The sequence below is a fragment of the Microcebus murinus genome, chromosome X, assembly GCF_040939455.1.
Source record: "Microcebus murinus isolate Inina chromosome X, M.murinus_Inina_mat1.0, whole genome shotgun sequence".
Classification (NCBI taxonomy): Eukaryota; Metazoa; Chordata; class Mammalia; order Primates; family Cheirogaleidae; genus Microcebus; species Microcebus murinus.
In genome coordinates, this window is record NC_134136.1 from 63,238,612 (window position 1) to 63,258,710 (window position 20,099).

The 20,099-nt window shown below is 38.3% G+C and overlaps 1 protein-coding gene across 2 annotated transcripts in view; it reads left to right on the forward strand.

Moving 5' to 3' along the window:
* The window catches only part of SLC9A6 (solute carrier family 9 member A6), a 61,496-nt gene that overhangs the window by 16,003 nt on the left and 25,394 nt on the right, over nucleotides 1-20,099 (forward strand). For both annotated transcript variants that reach the window (XM_012752329.2, XM_012752330.2), the window contains exons 7-10: nucleotides 9,042-9,183; nucleotides 11,152-11,257; nucleotides 11,539-11,627; nucleotides 14,402-14,515. In XM_012752329.2, the coding sequence (XP_012607783.1) occupies nucleotides 9,042-9,183; nucleotides 11,152-11,257; nucleotides 11,539-11,627; nucleotides 14,402-14,515 (451 nt within the window). The remainder of the gene's footprint in view (nucleotides 1-9,041; nucleotides 9,184-11,151; nucleotides 11,258-11,538; nucleotides 11,628-14,401; nucleotides 14,516-20,099) is intronic.

Consider the following 20,099-nt stretch of genomic DNA (forward strand, 5'->3'; position numbering starts at 1 on the left):
AATTACTGTAAACATTCTAGGACATTTCCCTTTCCCCTTTTTCTGTGTGTGATATTTTTACATAGTGTTGATTGTAGTGTCTATAGTTTTGTGTTCTGTTTTAACATTATAACATGAAAATTTTATTTTTTAAATTAGATTTAATTTTTTGAGCAGATAATATATTTACACGGTTCAAAAATCAAAACTATATAAAAAGTTATACACAGAAAAGTCACATTCTTACTGCTGCCCTTATCTATCTGTCCTCCTAGCCCCTTATAGGTGATCATTTTTATTAGCTTCTTGTGTACCCTTGTATTTCTTTATTCAAATGCAAGCACAAATAAGAATAAATAATCTGTTTACCTCTCATTTCTTAATTCAAAAGTAGCATACTATGTGTGTTCTCTCATATAAGCCTATTCTGGAGAACTTTCCATATCAAAAGAAAGTTTTTTCATTCTTTGTTTGCAGCTACATAGTATTCTATATATGAACTATACTATGGTTTATTTGCTTAGTCTCATATTGCTGGACAATTGAAGGGTTTTCAATTCTTTGTTGCCCCAAATGGCGCTGCAATGATGAACTTACCTAGTTTTGTATATGCATAGGTATATTGGTAGAGTGAATGCCTAGAAGTGAGATTGGTAGGTTAAAGGGTAAACACATTTGTAATTTTGTTAGACATTACTAAATTGCCTATCAAAGGGATTATACCACTTCACATTTTAACCACTAAATTATGGGAGTGTCTGTTTCCTCACAGCTTCACCAACAGAATATTTGACAAACTTTTATATTTTTGCCAACTTGATAATTGATAAATATTTCATTGTAGTTTAATTTATATTTATCTTATTTAACATAATCATTTCAGAAACATTGTTAATCTTTAGAAGTGTTAAATAATGTACTTTCTCTCTCTCTCTTTTTTTTTTATTTCAGCCTATTATGGAGGTACAAATGTTTAGGAAGGATTGGGCCTGGTTAATATTTGGATGGGAGACAAAAATAATATACTTTTTTTTTTTTTTTTTTTTTGAGACAGAGTCTTGCTCTGTTGCCTGGGCTAGAGTGCCCTGGTGTCAGCTTAGCTCATAGCAACCTCAAACTCCTGGGCTCAAGTGATCCTTCTGCCTCAGCCTGCCGAGTAGCTGGGACTACAGGCACGTTCCACCATGCCCGGCTAATTTTTTCTATATATTTTTAGTTGTCCAGCTAATTTCTTTCTATTTTTAGTAAAGATGGGGTCTCACTCTTGCTCAGGCTGGTCTTGAACTCCTGACCTTGAGCTGTCCTCCCGCCTCGGCCTCCCAGAGTGCTAGGATTACAGGCATCAAGCCACTATACCCAGCCCAAAATAATATACTTTTTATTAAAGACAATTATTGAGTGAACAATATTTTTATCCAAGTATAGAAAGTACTGTACATATTATTACAAAGTGTTTTTTTTTTTGTTTTGTTTTGTTTTTTGAGACAGAGTCTCACTTTGTTGCCCAGGCTAGAGTGAGTGCCGTGGCGTCAGCCTAGCTCACAGCAACCTCAAACTCCTGGGCTCAAGCAATCCTCCTGCCTCAGCCTCCCGAGTAGCTGGGACTACAGGCATGTGCCACCATGCCCGGCTAATTTTTTTTTTTTCTGTATTAGTTGGCCAATTAATTTCTTTCTATTTATAGTAGAGACGGGGTCTCGCTCTTGCTCAGGCTGGTCTCGAACTCCTGACCTCGAGCAATCCGCCCGCCTCGGCCTCCCAGAGAGCTAGGATTACAGGCTTGAGCCACCGCGCCCGGCCATATTATTACAAAGTGTTTGTAGGAGGGTATGAACCTCTGAAGAACTCAGTCCTGTCTACCTACTCTTACTAAGCAAAAATCTAACCCTATAGATAGTGCCTTTACTTTATACTAGAACTTTCTGTGAGAGAAAAGTAAAAGCCTTTCACATTTTCTCTTTATTTTTATATCTCTCCTTAATTTCCACTTTGTTAATTATACAGGAGTAATAAGTCACTGGCTCTGGTTTGCACAGCCTGATTGCCCCCATTGCCTTACTGCAAAGTTGGAAATCATCCTTTCTGAGATGTAACACTGATCCCTAAAATGTTGAGTATGAAGATATACAAAAGGTCAAATCCTTTTTTGTGAATGCAACATAATGTAAACATTACCCACCATATTTATTTCCAGAATTTTTTACAGCTATCTACAACTAATATAAATTTTACCTGAGAAATAAAACCTAAAGGCTGTAACTGGTATCAATACCGAATGTAAGCACTTTTAATGTTGATAGGTGCAAAGTAAGTATTTATATTATTTGAAGGGAGGGAGAAATGGATAGTATGGTTGTAACTTATATGTTATAAAAAAAAAATAGCACTATGAAGATTGTTGAAGCATGTAGGTACATGTGAGGTCACCACCACTGCCAAGTGAAGAGAATAAGATACAGTTACTTTTAGTATCAATTCCCTATCCTAGATAATTCTTCTACTGTTTAATCATCTTACTAGTAAGTGTTACTTTATCTTTAGGAAGTGTTATGTTTAGGAAGTGCCCTAATGGATTAAGAGTCAGAAAATCTCTGTTCCGGTCCTATCTTAAACTGATATGCCCTGTGCCTTAGTTTTTCCCATTAATAAAGTAACCTATCCCCTGCAATTTTAGGAACCGTTGAATAGTGTTAAAGGGGGAAAAGAAAGCTCAATGCAAAATTTTAGGCTTGGGGGTGTACATATCAGTTTTGGTGAAGAATAAATGTGTTAAAAAGATAAAGCCCTTTTCATAGCACTTCTTACAAAGGGCCATGCTCGTCCTTCTCTTTCAGCCTTTCTCAGAGTTTTGTGAGAGCTTAAAGCCTTATAGGAAATGATTTGAGTAACTCTTTTCTCAATTCTCTTAAGGATAGTCCATATCCCATACCATTCTATTAGGTCATTAAATATGAAATGTCCAATATCTAATCAAAAGTTTAGTTTATTATATCTCAAACAAGAAGCAGTACAATTAATCAAAGTATGTGCTTAAACTAGTGACACAGTTTTGCCATCTTAACGGTAGCTTGTTTATGCCAGCAGCAAAGAAGCCTAGAGAGTGAGTGGTGATGAAATAGCAAAAGGTATTTTCCACAGCTTTTTGAGAATTGATTATTTTCACTTGCAAGAAGTGGTCCAAAGCCTGTAAGAAGTGGTAGTCAGTTGGTGCAGGGTCTGGTGAATACAGTGAATGATAGAGAGTTTCCAAGTCCAGCCTCTGTAGTTTGAGCAGAGTTGTTTGTGCGACATGTGGTCGAGTATTGCCTTGCAAGAGGATTGGCCTGTCTCTGTTGACCAATCTTGCTGCCTAATCGCAAGCATGCTCATCATTTCATCCAATTGGTTGCAGTAGACATATGCTATAGTCGACTGACCAGGTTTCATGAGGCCATAGTGGATAATACCAGCGCTGGACTGCCAAACAGACACCATTGGCTTTTTTTGATGAATATTCGGTCTTGGACTGTGTTTCAGCACTTCATCTTTATGCAGCCATGGTGCCAAACACTTGGAATTGTCAAAAAGAATCTATTTTTCATCACACATAACAATAAAGTGTAGAAATGGTTCACCTTTATGTTGTAACAGCAAAGAAAGTCAAGCTTCGAAACAATTTCTCTTCTGATGCTCATTTAATTCATGCAGTACCCATCTAACTGATTTCTTTACCTTGCCCATTTGTTTCAAATGGTCCAATATTGTTGGAATAATAAGGTCAAATCTTGCTGCTAATTCATGTGTAGGTTGAGATGGATTCGCTTCTGCTACAGCTTCTAGCTCCTCTTTATCCACCTTGTTCTCAGGTTACCCATCTGGCTCATTTTCAAGATTAGAATCACCAGAACAGAACTTTTCAAACCATTGATATACTGTGTGTTCATTAGCCACATCCTTCCCAAACATTTCATTGATATTTTGAGCTGTATGTGCTGCATTGGTTCAATATGATGGAACTCATATTTGAAAATAATACAAATTTTGGACTTATCCATGGTTTCACAGAAATTGCTCTAAAAACTTTTTGAAAGATAATCACAAGACAAACATGCATTTGAAAGACTGAGGATGTACCTTCACAATAAAAATAAAACAAGAAATGTCAGATAGCAACTGTCTAACTTAGTACTTAAGGAAATCGGACATTTCATACTTAATAACCTAATTGAAAAGAGATAGGTTGACTCATTACATCCTCTGTTGGAACTCTGGTGGAGAAGGCCAATATCTGTAGCGTATCATAACAGGGAAGTTGTTAGCTGTGTAAGTATCTTAATGGAGTTAAGCAAATGAGTCCCTGCCCAAAAGCTAAAGAGAAACCAGTAGCATTGCTGGCTATTGGGAGGTTACTTGCTAGAATGCCTAGTGGCATGTTGATCATCATTTTTCATTTGCCATCATTTTTCATTTGTTTTTAAGTATGTTAGATAAAAATGGTCTATTTTGTGTTGAATTCTCTTAGTTTGATGATTATCTATTGCATATATTCTGTTTAAGCAGCCTTGCATCTAAGGGGAGGGGGTGGACCCCTTTCTGAAATTCTGTTTGACAATTAACAGGTTAAGGCAACTCTTCTTGAAATTTATATTGGAGGTTGTTTTTGTTTCTGTTTTTTTAACCTATTAGATTAACAGTCCTTTTTTTAAAAAAAAAATGTTACTGCTTTTAATCTGGTGAGAGTGAAGTGAAACAGATTCCCTCATACATTGCTGTACGAGGTAGTGCGATATATACTGATATAGTATGGTATATATAGTACATCTGGTTAGAGATAAAGTATAAGTTGCATAGTATTCTGCTGAGTGGATATATGATGATTAGCCTGAAGACCTAAATTCACACTAGTTTCAAATATGTTTTTTACACTCATTTATATTTTATAAGAGAAAGTAGAGTGAGGAAACAAACATGACAAACTATTTAACTTCACTAATTACCAGAGTTATATGTGTTAAAATAAGTGGGCATTTTTACCTATTCAGTTAACAAGACAAAATTGTTAATGATAATAGTTACTAGTGGTAATAGTATAGTGCATCCATTCTGAACTGGGGGAAATTTTGGCTCCTCCAGAACATTTGACAATGTCTGGGTACATTTTGGTTGGTTGGTTGTCATGAATGGGAGAGGGTTGCTACTGGCATCTAGTGGGTAGAGACCTTCAGTGGGCAGGACAGCCACCCCCACCCAACAAAAATTATCTGGCCCCAAATATCAGTAATGCTGGAATTGAGAAACCCTAGTCTAGTAAAACTAGACCACTCGCACATTGCTGTTAACATTGAAATTGGTATGATATTTATCATTATTTATGATAATATTAACATATACTTGTGACAGAAGTTTAAAGTATTTGACTCAGAAAGTAAAAAATTCCTGAAATTTCAGCTAAGAAATAACCACTATTAAGGTTTTCATCCAGACTTTTTCCATCAAGATATTAATATACATATAAATATATTAATGTTTAAATAATAAAAGGCATAGTATTACACATGTATGTAACTTGCTTTTTTATACTTGGACATTGTAGTATATTAATACTTCTATTATCCCATTGGATGAATGCATTACAAATTTACCTCTCCAATTCCCTATTGATTGATTACTATTTGGCATTTTCTTTTTTTTTTTTTTTTTTTTTTTTTTGAGACAGAGTCTCGCTTTGTTGCCCAGGCTAGAGTGAGTGCCGTGGCGTCAGCCTAGCTCACAGCAACCTCAAACTCCTGGGCTCGAGTGATCCTTCTGCCTCAGCCTCCCGGGTAGCTGGGACTACAGGCATGCGCCACCATGCCCGGCTAATTTTTTTTTTATATATATATCAGTTGGCCAATTAATTTCTTTCTATTTATAGTAGAGACGGGGTCTCGCTCTTGCTCAGGCTGGTTTCGAACTCCTGACCTTGAGCAATCCGCCCGCCTCGGCCTCCCAAGAGCTAGGATTACAGGCGTGAGCCACAGCGCCCGGCCTCTATTTGGCATTTTCTAATATTGTATTATTATGACTAGCATGGCAGTGAACATATTTATGGGTAAATCTCTGTGAATCCTTGAGAGTGTTTCTGTAGGATATTTTTTATTTTTTATTTTTTTTAATTTTTATTTTCTTTGAGACAGAGTCTTGTTCTGTTGCCCAGGCTAGAGTGAAGTGCCGTAGCATCAGCCTAGCTCACAGCAACCTCAAACTCCTGGGCTCAAGCAATCCTGCTGCCTCAGCCTCCCGAGTAGCTGGGACTATAGGCATGTGCCACCATGCCCGGCTAATTTTTTCTATATATATTAGTTGGCCAATTAATTTCTTTCTATTTATAGTAGAGATGGGGTCTCCCTCTTGCTCAGGCTGGTTTCAAACTCCTGACCTTGAGCAATCCGCCCGCCTCAGCCTCCCAGAGTGCTAGGATTACAGGCATCAGCCACCTCGCCTGGCCTTAGGATATTTTTTAGAAGTAGAATTTCTAGGCCAACAAGCATGATCATTAAAAAATTGAGAGATATTGTCATATTTCCCTCCAGAAATATAATAAAGACCTTTTTGAAAGCAGTTGAGCAACATGTAAAAAGAGCCATAGGTGTAGTAATATTCTGTTGCCCCCAATTTAGAATGGTGGTGCTAGGAAATAGTCCAAAGTATGTAAAAAGCACAAAGATATTCTTTCATACTGTTATTCATAGTAGCAAAAATATTAGAAGCAACTTTTAAATGTCTAACAATGGGGAAATGGATAAATTGTACTATATCCATCTGGATCATTTATAGATCTTAAAAACTGTGCTTATAAAGACCATGATAATTCTTATGTCATCATCAGTTGAAGTAACAGAATTCAGAACTCTATGTTCACTATGATTATGACTAAATTTGAATTAGTGTGCATGTAACAAAAAGAGGAGAAAGAAATATAGAAGGAAAATAAAATAGATCTGTCAGGGCAATGGAATGATGGGGTCATTTTTTTCTCCCTTAAACTGTATATTATATTACTTACAGGATTTTTTTTTTTTTTTGAGACAGAGTCTCGCTTTGTTGCCCAGGCTAGAGTGAGTGCCGTGGCGTCAGCCTAGCTCACAGCAACCTCAAACTCCTGGCTCAAGCAATCCTCTTGCCTCAGCCTCCCAAGTAGCTGGGACTACAGGCATTCACCACCATGCCCGGCTAATTTTTTGTATATATATTAGTTGGCCAATTAATTTCTTTCTATTTATAGTAGAGACGAGGTCTCGCTCTTGCTCAGGCTGGTTTCGAACTCCTGACCTCAAGCAATCCGCCCGCCTCGGCCTCCCAGAGAGCTAGGATTACAGGCGTGAGCCACCGCGCCCGGCCACTTACAGGATTTTTTAAAAGATATATTCATAAAAATGTTGCTGCCTCAAGCTAAAATGTTGATTGATGTGCAAAAGATGAGTTAAGATTTCAATTCAGAGGCCAGTGTTTGCCTCAAAAAGAAGAAAACAAACCTCTCATCTGTTCTCAGCCCATGTAAAATGTACGTGTGTTCTTGTACATTTTAGTGATTAAAGAATAAAATAATGATTTGCATGAGCTAATCCAGGGAACACAACCTCAGGAGACACAGCACAGATATTTTGTTCCAACCAGCATTTTGAAAAATATCACCATAGAGAAAAAAGGTTGTTGTAGCCATATCCTTTCTTTTCTCTAGCCAGCTACTATATTTTAATGTTATAATGTGATCAAATCTCATTTATGGTGGTAGGACCCTTTATATGTAGGTAAGGCAGCATGATATTAAAGGCTATTTCATATCGATCGAAACAATATCAAATCTACTAGTCCTAAAATGATCCGGTTACATTGCACATTTAAACGCAACTGTTTAAAATTTATAACTCAAATTGAGTCTCAAATTTCTAGGTGCCATTACCAGAAATTAATGTTAGTGCTATACTTCAATAAAATAGATACAAATTAGAAAATTTTAGTTTGGTATTAGATTTTTTTTAACCTGGGAGGTATGAAAAGAACTTGTTTTACATGGTATAGCAAGCACATTTTTTAGCTTTGAATCAGAAAAAAGCATTGCAGTAACCACAGGGAGAATTCATTATATTCTTAAGAATGTGGTTTTTTTTCTCCTTTTCTTTGACGTGACTTGTATGATGTCTTTTGAATCTGGACTTTTTATAACACTGGTCCATCAATTAACTGAGATGAGAACTGATTTAATAATGGTAAGCACTGTTGCCAGAGACCTGCTGGCAACAGCGATTTTCTCAGCCATTTCTATATCCTGGGGTGACTGTTATAAAAGAGGCTTTTTCAGACCAGGTTTGGACTGTGAGTTCACGGTGGAGAGTGTCTCCTGTAATTGCCTGTCTTGGCCTGGTATAGAGTGACTTTCTTTCAGAAGTTTGGGGTAGAGGATCCAGCTGGTTATGCTAAAAGTGCTGTCGAGTGGATTCTAATTCCTTAGAAGGCCTTTTGAGCCCTTTTTTCTATAAAAGTCCATTTCAGTGAGTGAATAGATATTAGGCATTTGGCCCATTCTGGTATTCTAAAAGTTGGAGGGGTCCTTCAGTCACCTTTTTTTCCCATAGGAAAAACAAAATGTGACCGGGTGGAGTATTGAACAATATTCTTTATATTCTTATGCTTCTGTTGGAAACAAATGGGACTTTTCATTAGTTTGTTCTTGTTAGTACGTTAGGGCTTTCAGACACTCAGTACTAGTAATTCTTAAACAGAATCACAAAAGAATAATACTGCACATTATCTTAAGGATGGAGGAAAAGGCTTGGTACAGCGTTCATATAGATGACTTTAAAAATGTTCTACCTCCTGAAATTGTCATTTAAGGAAAAGCCAAGTTTTCTTGGTAGCTGGACATACTGCATGGGTTTTTGATAACTTTTTGTCTTTATTCTGTTAGTTCAAATCCAAAGGTTTTAGGTTTGTTTTTTTTTTTTTTTCTTTCTCCCTCTGATTTCATCTTTCAAGCCCTATACTAGATAATGTTTTTAAAGTAAAAGTTGCTTCTAGAAGTAAGAGCAATCTCTCTTCTGTAGCTCAATCGTGGCATACCAGCCAGCTGGAGACAACAGTCACACCTTTGATGTCACAGCCATGTTCAAGTCTATCGGGATCTTCCTTGGGATCTTCAGTGGATCATTTGCGATGGGTGCTGCTACTGGAGTGGTGACAGCTTTAATATCCTTTTGTTATATTTATCTTGTTACCCTAACAAAGTAGTTGAATGCCATATTCCATGGTTTCTGCTAGTTCCACGATTAGAATTGTGTTAGAATTACTAACCTTATAACTAATCACTTGGTTGGAAAACATTGAGCAATAATCTTTGCCAATAAATAAATAAATAATTTCATTGTTTGGCATAGGGCTCAGTGCTCTAAAACTTTTTTTTTTTTTTTTTTTGAGACAGAGTCTTGCTTTGTTGCCTAGGCTAGAGTGAGTGCTGTGGCGTCAGCCTAGCTCACAGCAACCTCAAACTCCTGGGCTCAAACAATCCTTCTGCCTCAGCCTCCCAAGTAGCTGGGACTACAGGCATGCGCCACCAGGCCCGGCTAATTTTTTCTATATATATTAGTTGGCCAATTAATTTTTTTCTATTTATAGTAGAGACGGGGTCTTGCTCTTGCTCAGGCTGATTTCGAACTCCTGACCTCGAGCAATCCGCCCACCTCGACCTCCCAGAGAGCTAGGATTACAGGCGTGAGCCACCGCGCCCGGCCTCTAAAACTTTTAATACAAAAGTATCATTAGACACAGTATCCCTCTGAGGATGAATTTTAAGGTTGCAGATTAAATCGATGTAAAGGTAGATACATTCCAAAGAGTTTCTGGGTGTTCTTTGCTGCTGGTCAGTCTGGCGTTCTTTTGCTCTTTGTTTAACAGGACAAAGAGAAAGTGTACAACCATGATGCCAAATGAGCAAAATATGGTTCCTGGGTTAGGATATATGAGTCAATTTCAGCTCTCCTCAGTTTAAACTTTGTGCTCTAGAGTCCTGGGCTGAGATCCCAAAGAACCTAGGTTGTAGTCCCAGGTTCTTTTCTACTAGTTAGTGATTAGAAATATTGGACATGTTATTCTTGTGTTCATTCAAAAGACATTTCTTGATTACCTGCTACATGCCAGATGCTGTTCCCTGGGTATCAAAGCTAAGCAAGACAAACATTGGCCCCTGCCTCCCTGGACCTTGTGGCATAGTGGCAGACATACGTGTGATAGAAGCTTTGGCGCTTCACTTCTTTGGATCTCAATGCAGGAAAGTGGAGGGTGAGGATGGTGAGAAAGATGAGTGAGACTAGATGATCTGTAGTTTCCAGCTCTAAAACTTCTATGATACTATTCTACAAAACAGATACATTATTCTTTTTCAAGCATCTCTTAGTTTGATACGCATCAGCCTTGTGCTGGAAGAGGCTGGTTTTATGGCTTTTTATAGGTGAACTGAGGAATAAAGGGGCAATAAAAAGAGTTCTGAAGAATGAGCCAGTACAGATAGTATCTCTTTCCTATTGTAAGTTTCTCTAGGGTAGGAAGTATATCTTGTTAATCATTTTGTTAGTACCTGGTTGAAGTGACTCTAGATCCTAGCCTGAGATTTGTAACAACTTGGCACAAGCCCTTCCACTGTCAGCTAACAAATACTTGTTAGACTTGTATAAGTGAGTGAAGTGCCTCAGTTTTTCTTCATCATGGAATGAATGCTGTATATCACAGAGGTGATAGAGGATCAAATAAATGTGAAATCTCATGGAAATTTTATGTTTTTATAAATGTAAATTGCTATAATTAGGGAAGCTGTCTTGCTTTAGATTTTAAGTTACTAGTCAGAGTTGACATGTTATGTATCTGATCTGTTGCTCCTGTCTCTACCTTTCCTTTACTGCATGGTTTCTAGCAAGATATGTGATAACCGTAAAACAATTGGAATGGTTAAGCTGCAAGACTTCCTCACTGAAGGGAAGGCAGTTGACTCCTCAGTAAGATGCCCATTTTAAGAGTTTCTTCATTTTGGTGCCTCCTTATTGTGTGACTTTTGTGTTAGAGAGGCTGGAGAACCCTTCTTTTGCTTTCACAGTTGCTTTGCTTAGACTTTTTTAGTCGCACTTGTATATTACAAGATCTTGTTACCAACCTTAACAGTCTCACGTGACAAAGTTCACCAAATTACGGGAGTTCCAGTTGTTGGAGACAGGCTTGTTCTTCTTAATGTCCTGGAGTACCTTCCTCTTGGCTGAAGCATGGGGTTTCACAGGTAGGTCACTTTCTCCTTTTGATGGTAAGCTCTTAAAAGGAGTGACTTCTATGCATGGATCACCTCCTTTAGTATTTGAACATACTTATTGTGGTTGGCATTTAAGCTGTCACTTTAGAACGTAAAAAGGATATGCAATGAAAGTGATTCGTTTCAACAAAGTAAGTCACAAATGAAAATTTCAATACTTAGTATATAATCTACTTCTGTAAAATAAAAACCTTAGTATAAAAGTTGGGAACCATTCTTTTATATGAACTTGGAACTAATTGTCTTTATAGGTGTGGTTGCAGTATTGTTTTGTGGCATCACACAAGCACATTATACATACAATAATTTGTCCACGGAGTCTCAGCATAGAACTAAACAGGTAAGTGAAACTTTATAGTTTGTGAATAAACTTTTCCTTCTTTCAGCAAAACAAGTCTTTTTTACTTAAAAATAATTTTTGATCTGTTCAAGATGATGTCTACTCATTTCAGCTTCTCTTCCTTTGACTCGAGAAATAGATGGGATTGGCAAATTGAAGAGCAACAGCTTTTAGAGTAGAGATAGGTCAGCAGAATAGCCAGGGCTATTATTGTGGCTCCAATAAGCAAGTAGCTTCCTTTTCTCTTAGTGTTTTCCTAATCTAATGGCTTTTTAAGAGGAATGTTTTGGAAGCTCACTCTGTTTTGATGAAAACTACTGCTGTGTGATATAGATAAGAGTAACTTCTGATGTGACTAGATCTGCTGAGAGAAGATTAAATTCCTTCAGTCTTCACTCAGGCACTGCAAATCTGCTATGTTCCGGGAACGTCAGAGGTCAGGGGACTGTGTCACTGATCAGGCTTCATATGGTACTGAACGATCAGTTGTGCAGGGTGCCTGAAGGGGATAAAGGAAATAGGCATAACATTTTCCAATCTTATGAGGTGTATGGAACAAATACATGAACAAAATGTAATGTCTAGAATAGAAACAGGTTCATACTTGAATGTGGTTATAGTGAGAAATAGAAGGTTTAAGTTTTGCCAAATGATTAGAATACAGTGAAATTAGCCTAGAAAGGACCTATGCTAAAGCAGGAGCAACAGCACCTTTTTTTCTTCTGGAGCCACAGATTTAGTTTATGACCTGTTTTTCCCTAGCCCCTCAAAAGAGATTAAGCTTTTCTCTCCCCAAGCATAAGCATTGGGTTACAAATCCTTTTTACAAATTGATTCATTGCAATAAATATAGAGGAGAAAATCAGCTGGGAAGTTCGGCATTTTTCCAGGTAGCAGGGTAAGGAATAAAAAGCAAGAATAGGGTAAGAGCTTCCAGTCTTGTTGATATGAAGCTTGTATATATGAAAAAATACAATTCATAGGAATCCTAGATGGTGTGCTTCAGATTATATGTCATAGAAGATATCAGAGAAGGGGAGAAATGGTTTGAGGCTTAAGGAATTGGAACGCTGTTGTAGAGGAAATGTAGAGAAAATGGTGAGCCTAGAAGAATGGGAAAGATTTGGAAAGGTCTAGGGGAAAAGAGTACAGATAAAGGCAGGAATAAAAAGAAGGCAGTAAAAGATAGAGCGGGGGTTGGCCAACTCTAGCCCTCAGGCCAAATCTGGCCCTTGCCAGTGCGTAGTTAAGAATGGTTTTCTTTCTGTCCACTTTGAAATGGTTGGAAAAAGATCAAAAGAAGAATATTTCATGACCCATGATGTTTATATGAAATTCTCATTTCCATATCTGTCAATGAGGTTTTCTTGGCGCACAGCCACGCCCATATCTTTTTAATGTATAGTCTGTGGCTGCTTTTGTGCTACCCTGGCAGAGTTAAGTAGTTGTGACAGAGACCTTGTGGCCTGCAAAGCCTCAAATATTTGCTCTCTGGCCTTTCACAGGAAAAGTTTGCAGACCCCTGTGTTGTGACATAAAACTGGGACTCTGGAGTTACTGTGTTGTTTCAAATTCTGGTTCTACTAGTTGCTGGCTGTGTGACCAGGAGCAAGTTCCATAACTTCTCTGTGCTTCAGTTTTGCCATCTTTAAAATGGAGATAATAATAGTACCTACCTGATGGAGTTGTTGTGAGATTAAAGTGAGATAATGCGTGTAAAGTCCTTAGTGTAGTATTGGGCACATTGTCAAAACTCGATAAAGTGTATCTATTACATTAAACAAGAATAAGTAGTAATAATAGTATAATAAATCATTTAAAGAAAATTAAATATATACTTATTTTAATTTTTATTCTCATTTTTTGGTAATAAGGCAACCCTGGTTTATTAAAAAGATTAACAAGCTTGCCCAAAGTTACACAGCTAGTAGGTGGGGAAGGCAGAGTTCCAGCCTAGGCATTTTGATTCCTAAGCCCATGTTCTTCACCTCTGTCCTGTTGTGGGGCAGAGGCATGTGGTAAAGAGCAGTGATAGATAACTGTGGTGGGACGCCAGATTATGAAGGGCCTTAACTTCCTTCATTCAGCAAGACTCACATACCTGCTGGGTAACACTTGCTGAAGTGTGATATGAACGGGGTGGATGTGGGCGGGCAGTGAGGGCACAGGGTGCAAGACCGTAAGGCAGAAGCCCTGTCTGTAGGATGCTCACTCCCTAAATGAGGGCTAAGACCTCTGGAAATAGTGAAGTCACATGGCAAGCCAGTGATACAAGAGTTGTCACAAAATACTCTATGTCAGTGTAAAAGAAGTTGAACTGAGAATCTTTTAACTTATAAAGTGGAAAGTATCCTGAAACTGACATTTTTTAGAGAGACTCACTGATTGGGGAGGGGTGGCAGGGATACCAGTTAGGGTCCTTCTGCAGCATTATGGATGGAAGGTTATGAAAGCTAGGTTGGGGCAATGACAGGGACTCAAGGAATATTCCACAAGAAAAATTGACAGAGTTTGGAGAAGGAGGAAAGGAATGACCGAAGATGGGAGTTTGGAGAAGAGAAGCTGATTGGGAGACGTGAGAGGGCAACATTTCTGGCTTTTTCTGTGGAACTAGAAATGTCATCTCTACATTTGCTCCCCTCTGAATCATGTATTTTTGGGTGTATGCATGAACTTTACATATTTGAAGTATCTGTTTCATTATCTTAGTAATACTCATGTTTTCAAATTATGTAATTTATTTACTGGACTAACCTTTTAAAATTTTGTTTCAGTTGTTTGAGCTTCTCAATTTCTTAGCAGAGAATTTCATCTTCTCCTACATGGGGCTGACACTATTCACCTTCCAGAACCATGTCTTTAACCCAACATTCGTAGTAGGAGCATTTGTATCCTTTATTATGTGTCCTATTTTGAAAACTATTTTTTACTGAGATTTTCACGTGGTTTTTGGGCATGTGGTTGATAAGAATATGTTTAAATATATAAAAATTTTCTCTGAGTAAAACAAATAAGGATTCCAGCTTTCTTCTATTCTATTTATTTTATTCTATTCTGTTTTTGTTTATTTCACAAATAATGTTGACAGATTAAAATGACAGACAGGTCTCCTACCATTCTGCCAACCCCAAAAGATAAAACTGTTTGTTCTCTATTAATAAAGGGAAGAAGGAAAGGATGGATACTGAGAAACATTTAGCCGTCTATGCCACAGGGCAGTAGGGCACAGATGAGGAAAGGTTGAATGAGGTGCTTCTCCCTCCTTCCCTCCCTGCCTCCCTCGAATTGAGTCTGTAAAAACCAGTTGGAAAGAAGAAGCTGAGCATGTGAAAGAAAGCAGGCAATAGTATAAGCCTCATGAGAAGGCAGGAGATGACATCCAAAGCATATGGAGAGGGAATTTGGCCTTCATTGGGAAGAGGGACAGCCGTACCATTGCTACGGGAAAGGATAGTATGTAGAGATGAAGGTGCATTCGTAAGATGGAGCTCCTGTCTCACAGCTTCTATTTTTATCTATAAAGTAGGAAGTGAGATCATCTGAAAGTGAGATAGGGAACTGGGTAGTGTATCAGTTATCTATCATGTAACGAATTACCCTAAAACTTAGCAGCTTAAAACAACAAATACTAATTGTGGCATAGTTTCTGAGGGTCGAGGATCCTGAAGCAGTTTAGCTGAGTGGTTCTGGCTCCAGGATCTCTCATGAGGTCGCACTTGTGCTCTTGGCTGGGACTGTACTCTCTCAAAACTTGACTAAGGCTGGAGGATCTACTCCAGGCTCACTCAAGTCATGCCACTGTTGGCAGGAGGCTTCCCTTGTTCCCCACTTGGGCCTCTCCATAGGGCAGCTCACCCCCTGGCTTACCCCAGAGTGAGTGAGCTGAGAGAGGCCCAAGATGAAAGCTGAAGTACCTTTTATAACCTGATTTTTGAAGTGACATGCCAGCATCACTTCTGCAGTATTCTGTTGGTCACACAGACCAATCTGGTACAGTTTGGGCGGGAACTACACAAAAGTGTGACTACTAAGAGGCAGGGATTGTTGGGGACCATCTTAGAAGCTGGCTTACACAGGTCATAGGAGTTTTGAGGAAGGTGGAGAAGGTTTGTGAAATAGTTTTTATAGAGGATGGGAGGATGAGTTGATAAAAGAAATGTAATAGGAGAGGTTGAAGCAGGAAGATTTCTTGAGTCCAAGAGTTCAAGGCTTGAGTGAGCTATAATTATGCCACTACACTCCAGCCTGGGCAGCAGAGCTGAGCAGTGCTAGGGACCCATTTGTGTTTGAGGAGTAGGTATTAGCAGTAGAACTAAACTACCCTGTTGTATAAGCTTGTCCAGGAATACTTCGCTGTAAGTATGGAGAAAAGTCATAGTTGGCTGCATCCAGGTTTGGGGTTTTGTCAGGTGGGTGTGATGAATACAGAGAGGGACAAATGAATGTAGGTTATTGGAAAGAGTGTTAATTAACATGGGGGTAAGAAAGGAAGTGAAGAAAGGAGAGGACTGATTGAGGAAAAAGTAGAGGGATCTTTGAACTAGAAGTCCCAGTGAGGTGGAAGAATTACTACACTGGGATAGTTGAACACGAAACATATAAGGAGTGATTGTGGTCAGAGAGGGGAAAGTTTAACAATGGGTTTTCAAAAGAATTATTTAAAAACCCCACCTCAGAGTGAAGATTGTGTCAAAGGGATTAGCAGAAACTTTTTAAAAATTAAAACTCTACATAGTATCTCTGTTAGAGAGTGAGATATCACTGAAGTACCATTCTGCAGAGTCTTAGTCTGAAAAGGAACTTTGGGTAAAAAAGATAGTCCTGTCAATAAGAGAAGATCTTAGCTGAACGATAGCCATAAAATCAGTAACTTGATATCCTGCTAGTCTTGGAGAGATTTTTTGAGCAGTCAAGGGGCTTGGTTCACTATACTTAATCTGGAAACAAGGCTAAATATTCTCTATAGGTTTCTGAATCTGTTAGGAATTAAAGTTCTTCAATAAAATAAATCCTGCCATGAAAATTAACTCTTAATAGGAAAGAGTTGTTCCCTTTCTGTATTAGTTAGGATATATGTTTGGTTTCATGTGACAAAGACTCTAATTAACCCAGATTTAAACAAGATAGAAGTGTCTTTCTTTCTCATCTGAAAGTCTGAACTGGTGTGGCAGCTGTGCTCCACAAAGTCATCAAGGCACCCAAACAGCCTTGTTGCCAGCATCCTTAGGGAGTTGCCTTTGTTCTTGTGATCCAAGGTGGCTCACCCCAGAGTCTGCCAATTGCCTTGAAGGGCACGACCCAGAATATGCACACATCCCTTCCACTTAGCATCACTGGTTACACCTACCTGTGAGAGAGGCTGGGAATTACATCCTTTATCTGAGCAGCTGTGTACCCAGATAAAAATTGGGTATGGGAGGGAGAAGTATCTACTACCAAAGAAGAAAGGAAAAGTAGATATTGGAGCGAGCTGGCAGTCACTGCCACATTGGCCCACATGTTTGGTTGTTGTTGTATATATATATATATTTTTAGGGAATCACTATTTTTAATAAATGTTTGATTTTAGGATAGTTTGAGATTTATAGAAAAATTATGAAGATAATACAGAAAATTATCATGTACCCCATAGTTTCCCTCATTAACATCTTATATTAGTGTGATACATTTGTCACAGTGAATGAACCAATATTGATAGATTATTACTTTTTTTTCATACTCGATTGAGGTTTATTAAGCCAAGATTTTGAGGACACACCAGGAAAACCACAGCCCATAAAGTATCTGTTATGGACTGGGCTCTCTGTAGAAGGGTTTGCTGATTAAAGTTTATATTTTATTCAGATTTCTGTAGTTTTTCCCTAATATCCTTTTTATGTTCCAAGGTCCCATCCAGGATACCACATTGCATTTAATTGTCACATTTTCTTAGGTTACACTTAACTGTGACAGTTCCACATATGTTCCTTGTTTTTGTGACCCTTGACAGTTTCGAGGGGTACTAGCCAGCTACCGTGTTTCCCCGAAAATAAGACCTACCCATAAAATAAACCCTAGAAGAATTTCTAAGCATTTGCACAATAGAAGCCCTACCCCAAAAATAAGACCTAGTGATGAGCATGGCTACACAGTGCATCTGCACAACCCATGCATTTTGTCACGGAGCGGTAAAGAAGAGGAGCAGCCCTTCTCATCTGCCCCATGAGAGCCCTATTGCTCGACATGAGAGATTGTGACCAATGGTTCTAAAGGAAGTAGAGTCGCAAGAAATTCAGGATGGAATTCGGGGTTTGGAGAGTTATGATGATGTTCCAGAAGAAGACGACTTAACTATATTTGAATCAGTGTAGATTGTTGTACTATACTTAAAAAAAAAAAAAACACATCCCCTGAAAATAAGCCCTAGGGTGTCTTCTTGAGGAAAAATAAATATAAAACCCAGTCTTATTTTCAAGGAAACACAGTATTTTGTAGAATGTCCTGCAATCGTAACTTGTCTGCTATTTTTCACATGATCAGACTGGGGTTATGTGTTCTGTGGGAGGAAGATCACAGAGGTAAAGTGCCATTCTCATTATGTCATATCATGGGTACATACTTAACCCTTTGCACTCGCTTGCTTTTTTCTCGATTCCTTTATTCTACTCGGGATTTAATTTTTTAAATACCCCAGATTTTACAAAGCGCGGCAGTAGAATACAAAACTGGAGTTTCTTTTCATACAAACTTATTTATTTGGATGTTTTTATATTTCAAATTATTGGTACATTCAAAGAGTAATTTTTTTTTTTTTTTTTTTTTTTTTTTGAGACAGAGTCTCACTTTGTTGCCCAGGCTAGAGTGAGTGCCGTGGCGTCAGCCTAGCTCACAGCAACCTCAAACTCCTGGGCTTGAGTGATCCTTCTGCCTCAGCCTCCCGAGTAGCTGGGACTACAGGCATGCGCCACCATGCCCGGCTAATTTTTTACATATATATATCAGTTGGCCAATTAATTTCTTTCTATTTATAGTAGAGACGGGGTCTCGCTCTTGCTCAGGCTGGTTTTGAACTCCTGACCTTGAGCAATCCGCCCGCCTCGGCCTCCCAAGAGCTAGGATTACAGGCGTGAGCCACAGCGCCCGGCCCAAAGAGTAATTTTAATCTCTGTGATTTTTGTTAACCGTGTCGAGTCACACTCGACATCCGAGTGCAAAGGGTTAATAATGTTGATGTTAGTTGTAAGCACATGGTTGAGATAGTGTTTGTCAGGTTTCTCCATTGTAAAGTTACTTATTTTTTCCTCCTTTCTATGTAGTACTACTTGGAAGGAAGTCACTATGCACAGACACTAGGGAGTGGGGAATTAGGTTCCACCTTCCTGAGGACAGAGTATCTACTAAATCATTTGGAATTCTTTATGCAGGAGATTTATCTATTCTCCTACATTTATTGTTTTATTAAGTCATTTATTTATATCAATGTTGATTCATTGATGTTTATTTTATATTTTGGGTTATAATACAACTTTTTAAATTTTGTTGCTCAAACTATTCCAACTTTAGCCATTGGGAGCTCTTTCAGTGAGTTCTTGTGTCTCTTTGACATACCCCATTATTGTGTTGTTTTATTTTTATTTTGGGGGGTACTTCCTTACTTTCTGGAACTCTAAGTTTCAGATTCATCTTGTATATTTTCTGCCTCAGCTAAGAATTGTCTAGTTCTCTGAGGAACCCTGGTTACTTTTATTAGAGAATAGTATTAGAAACCAATATCTGAGTACTAGGTATGCTCAGTGCTACTGGGGGTCCTTGCTTCTCGGCCCTCTCAGCTGACAGAGCAAGGAAATATATATGTATATACTAACTCATGTATATTCATACATCTATTCATATATATGTAACCATCTGTGTCTCTGGTAAGCTAAACATGAGTTCATACTGATGTCTCCAACTCTAATTCATTACCACATGGATCATTCTGGCCTTCTCCCCTTGCTGTTTGGATTCTCCCCCTCTGACAGTGAGAAACCTGGCTCCCACCACCTGCCATCCATTTACTTGATTGTTCAGTTCCAGTATACTTGTATAATGGTATCAGAACTGTTAACTAATACTCCCATGGGAAACAGCTTTATCTACCAGCATATCTTCTGTACGGTTCTTTTTGCCTTTAGTCTTATAGACTCCACTCATTTCCAAAGTTACTTAGGCCAGCACAATTCCCCCTACTTTGTTTTGTCTTTAATCTTAGATTTTCTTTTATGTTCCTCTCAAGAAATGGGGGAGACTATATTGTGACCCTTATATAATAATAAAAATTGTAATTACACAGCAGGAATTGCTGTAGACAGTAAACTGGAGAAAAAGATACTAAAATTGGTTTTTAGTTAAAACCAGTCTGTATTCACATTAAATTTTACCTTTGAAGCAGGTTGAAAGCATAGACTCAGGGGAGTATATTGTGGCTAGCAGGAATGTTAGTCATATGAGGTG